The sequence below is a fragment of the Austrofundulus limnaeus genome, unplaced genomic scaffold, assembly GCF_001266775.1.
Source record: "Austrofundulus limnaeus strain Quisiro unplaced genomic scaffold, Austrofundulus_limnaeus-1.0 Scaffold86, whole genome shotgun sequence".
NCBI classification, from domain to species: Eukaryota; Metazoa; Chordata; class Actinopteri; order Cyprinodontiformes; family Rivulidae; genus Austrofundulus; species Austrofundulus limnaeus.
Window position 1 is genome coordinate 210,161 of NW_013952488.1, and position 4,991 is coordinate 215,151.

Below are 4,991 nucleotides of genomic sequence, written 5' to 3' on the forward strand. Positions count from 1 at the left end.
CAATTCCAATGGAAATTTCATGTAAACCATCAAACATATTTTATTATTTCTTGAGGCTGAGGACAAATCGTCTGCTGTCCTCCATCGACCACATTACCATACGAGCAGGCTCACGTAAGTGCATAAACAATATGAGCGCTCACACGTGATGCAAAAAACCCCCAAACAAACAAACAAACAAAAAAAYGTATCGAGCTGAATTAATGAGGTGCAGATGTTTAGTTCCAAATCTGGACCCCTGAAGTGTCTTAACAAGAGAGCCTGGGGTCGCGACCTGATGAACAGAGCGAGCTGATAGTTTGAACTTAATAAATAAATTTAGAGCTTATTTAAGGTGAAATATATTCAGTTATACGTCTGAAAATTCAAATCAAATGCAGATGAACGAGTCTTTGGAAAAGACTGTATTTGCAAAATGAATGAGTCACAGCAGCTACAGTCCATTTAATTGTTTGCAAAATGACATCATCACGTTTAATTTCCAGGTTTTAGTCGATTCTTGACAAATTATTGATCTCATACTGACTGATTTATCAATACTGGGGGTAAGTTAATGTGATTTTTGTAAACCTTTTTTTTTGCATTATTTGAACATTTTGTCCCTTTTCATATAAAAATGTGGGGGAACCGAACATGCAAGCCCCCTGAACCTGGATAAAAATGTAAGAGGAAACATACTGAAGCTCAGCAGAGAAGTATACAGTCACAGTATTACAGACCTGAAGGGAAAGAGGCTAATACTACTTTGAAACACTGAAACTTATCCTTTCAGTTCACCAGCATTGTGTTTCAAACCAAAATGTTCAGCACTATTTACCTGAAAATCCACATTTTACCACATTAAAAAAGCATTATCTAGAACACGTCTTTTCTAAATATAAAAACAACAACTTTCTAACAAAGTTTACAAGCTAAAAACCTACAGCAGTCTACCCAGGAATGTATGGCGACACCTTATAAATCCATCTTCTCATGCTAAAAGGAAGTTACAAGTGTTTAGAGTTTTGTAAGTTTGGCAAATAAAGTATAATAAAAGATAAAAATCGAATAACCAACAAAACAAAAGTGCCAGCCTCCTTTTTTAATGTCCCTTTTAAACAGTTTTGTGTTCACCAATCAGCAGCCAAGATTTTTTTTTCTGAGAAACAGTCAGTTCTTCTCACATCTGTGGATCGTTTCGAAGGTTGCTTTTAGGCCTCTGGAGGGTTAAACAGGTCAAACTGTGTCAGATCCAGCAGCCAATAAGAAAACAGCTTCTCTCAGACGTCTTGAGGAACACCCTGATCTCTGCAGCCTGAGGACATAAGAAACGTAGAGAAACATAAAAAGAAAACATTTATCATGTCAGAAAACTCAAGTAAGAGATGTTGATAAATTTGGCACAAAAGTAAGGAAATTTGTGTTTGGGTGATTAGTTCTTTGTTCTTGGTGTTTAATCTTCAAACTCTTGAAAAGTCTGTTTATTGACCCTTCAGTGGTGCCACAATTAGGAAAATATTTTGGTGGGTCATGCCCACGAGGAGCCAAATCTCTGCCAAACAGTTTATTCTACTACTAACGCTTGTTTGGATATTTAAAGTCTTACAAAATAAGACAAATTGGCAATAAACAATGGATTCATGTAAAAACAAGGGCCATGGCAGCATGTGGAAGAACCATACACAGCCACAACACTTTCTTTTTCACGCTGCTGACCAGTTTGGTCACCCTCARAAGGCAATACATACTTCCTTTACTGAGGACCAACCATTTATTGCCAAGAAGCATTGTCACGACAAAGAATTAATCAACCAAGTGCTAATTTTTCTGTGCTGTTCATACAGGTAGATCTTCAAAGCTGAAGCAAATATTGAGTGGCTGTATTAAACAAAGCTTCCTCAAAGTGTCAAACACTGACTTGCCGTTATTTGGCATTTTCCTGGACAGCTCTCGCATTGAGCAGTGAACATTTTGGTTTAATGAGTGTAAAAGGGAAAAACGGGTGAATTTGCGAAGCAGCCATTAGTGAAGGTTTGCCCGTTTTCCACTAGTACCACTTAGTGTAGTGTTGGTACGGTAAATGACAGAACGGGCCAGTTCGGGTGCTTTTCCATTGACGTTCCAGTCCAGTTCCAGTGGATGTGTTTTGGGCGGTTGGTGGAGGTGGTTTTTGAGTTTTTCAAAAAAAAAAAAAGTTAATGCGCAAAATGAGAGATGGAAACACATTTGCCGAATAAGTTCTGAAATTTTAAAAATTCGCTAAAAATTCAAATTAAAGTTGGATAGAAACACGACGAATGTCACCTGCTACAAGTGAAAAAATGGCACCTCAAGTTGTTCTTGTAAAGGCAGCTCAGACGCAACCAGTGACTCCACCCCCTAGCCAATCAGTGACGAACAGTGTTCTGATGTTGCATTYTGTTGTCGACTGGGACCACTTGGAACCACTATGAAGTATGTCATCGCATGAATGCAGAAACATGGAATAATGCACAGAAAGTCTGCGTGTATGGTGGTAATAATGATTTAATTCTGAGCGACAAACAAACAGGACTCAATTAGGAAGCTCTGTATGCTTGTGACTGACACGTCAGCAGAAAACAGCCAGTAATATAACATTATGTTAACACCATGTGACAGTTTACAACCAATCACAGATTGCCAAATGTACTGTCCAGCCTATCACATGGCTCCCAGCTCAAAGAGTGGCTTATCAAACAAGAGAATTCAGTCCGTTGCGGAGTCCTGACATCTGGGCAAACAGATATGAGTACTGGACAGCGCCAAAGGTGAAACAGRTAGATAATTAGTCCATAACAAAGTAGGTGCTAAAAAAAGGGCTGGTTCCATTAATCTGACCTAATAGAAATGGCTTGGAACTGTACCGAACCGTACCGACACTAAGTAGCACTAGTGGAAAAGGGGCGACCAGCATGTAGAGGTGTACAGGCATTTAACACAAGGAAAAAAAAACTAGCTGACAGCTTCAGAAATCTGGACAAGCAGCAATCATTTTGTCAGACATCAAAAGTTATGGACCCAAGAGAAGTTGTTGGATGAGGACTAACATGAGAACCAGGCTGAAGGCTGCAGCAAGTCTCCTTATAATAAACTTATTTTGTTATGATATTGTACAGTAAGACTATACTGAAGCTCTTTAATTGGGCAAACACTGGTATTATCTCCTGTTGACCAGTCATTTAACGCAGTTTACACAACTGGCCTAATCTTTTGGACCTTGAGGTCTTTTGTCAGGAAACAGGTTGTGACTTTTTATCCTGTTTTTATTACACTTTTTGCAATTTTTCCCAAAAGCAAACATTTTCTACATAAAAAAATGAAACAAGCACTTTAATTTCTGGGTAGTACCAGAAGTATTTTAAAGCTGAAACWTAAAGCTTTCTTTAACTTTGCCAACTGCTTTTGTTACTGGTCAAACATATTGTTCTCACAAGCCTTGTTACTTTTAAAGCTGTAGGCTTGTGTTGTTGCTTGTATTTGCTGTGTACACAGAAAAGAAGTGGTATTAAAGATATCGCCTGGTCCTTTTTTAAGGCAGATTTGAACAAATAATTAATACCTTATGAGTGGTGTACAGATTTATTCAGTTGAATTTACTTGAGTAATGTTTTGGAARAAATTACTGAAGGAGTAATTGTACTACACTGTACTTTTTTGATTTACTTGAATATTATTATGAAGTATCTTTACTTTTCCTTGAGTTAAATATCTGACTACTCTGCCCACCAGAAACTTCACTGAATKAAGAACARACATGTTTTGACCAGGAATGCACCAGAGACACACCTACAGTTTCTGTTGGAGTGAGACCTCTTGTTTGTACACAAGCTTTGTTGTTGTGATGCTATTTTCTATCTGCTGAGACACCGAGGTCAGTAGATACAGCCACTGGAAGTATTTTACTCTTAGTTTCACAATGAGAATTTGACCTGGAATTGTGTTTCTTCTGCTGGAGTTTATTCATTTGTAATAATGTTATTTGTTGGTTTTAATTTTCTTTATTTTAGTCATTAAAACAGCAGATTTTGCACATAACTTTCTATTTTTAGTCAGTCTGATTTAATCATTTTTAACTATTAAATCAGATCATTTACTTAGTACTAAAGTAGCCTTTTTTCAAAATACTTATTTACACTTACACTGTAAAATCAGTTATCATTACTTTAAAAACTTTTAAACCGATTGCACTTAAAAAACTGAGTACACTGAACTAGTGAATAAATACTGAGTGAGTATGTGGGGAAAAGAACATGGGCACCCAGGAACTACGTTGACAGAGCGAGATAAAAACATTTCAATAAGACTGATTTATTTATGTGATTAAGTTTGGGCATTTTTACGAGTTTTATTTGGCGTCCAGACTAATAAACTGGGTTTTTCCTTGTGAAAATACCAAACATACTTTATGGTTCTTGCACAGCCTCAGATTAGAGACCATGAGAATCCTCAAAATTTGTGTTGGGTTGATTTATTTGACGCTGGGGAACTAGTTTCTTTTAGGTTACTAAATATAATCTGGTGGCAGCGAGTGAAGAAGGAAACAGAAGCACCTACCATCAGAAACTTTCAGGAAGGATCGCAGAGAGAGAGACAGAGAGAAGAGACAAAGAAACAGTTAGCCACAGTTTTGTTTCTCGATTTCTCTGTGTGTGCGATAATGAATACACAAAAACACGGGGTGGGGGTGGGTGGAGCTGGAGTTTTAAAAATAATCTGACCTCATTTTTGATACAGATGCGTTACAGGATCAACTGCGTGCAGATGCAGTAACACAACTCTATGGATCAATGGGAAAAAGAATAGTGGGGAAGGCGATACCAGTAAAAAAATAAATAAATAGAAGAAATTGGACCAAAGGGAGACTGGGAGAGTGGGCAGGGAGTGGGAGGAATAATATCAGAGAAAAAAGGAGGAGAAGCAGAAATCTAGTGAGATCAAAGGAAAAAAACGATCATTAGATGTGTGTGTGTGTGTGTGTGTGTGTGTGTGTG

General features: G+C 37.6%; 1 protein-coding gene across 2 annotated transcripts in view; it reads right to left on the minus strand.

Moving 5' to 3' along the window:
• Positions 1-389: 389 nt before the first annotated feature.
• Positions 390-4,991, minus strand: part of stum (stum, mechanosensory transduction mediator homolog) — a 33,666-nt gene continuing 29,064 nt past the window's right edge. Inside the window, exons 3-4 of one of the 2 annotated variants that reach the window (XM_014011904.1) lie at positions 4,555-4,563; positions 390-1,294 (exon numbers count right to left, since the gene is read on the minus strand). In XM_014011904.1, the coding sequence (XP_013867358.1) occupies positions 1,260-1,294; positions 4,555-4,563 (44 nt within the window). In that variant the 3' untranslated portion in view covers positions 390-1,259. The remainder of the gene's footprint in view (positions 1,295-4,554; positions 4,564-4,991) is intronic. The other variant, XM_014011905.1, reaches the window with a different exon arrangement.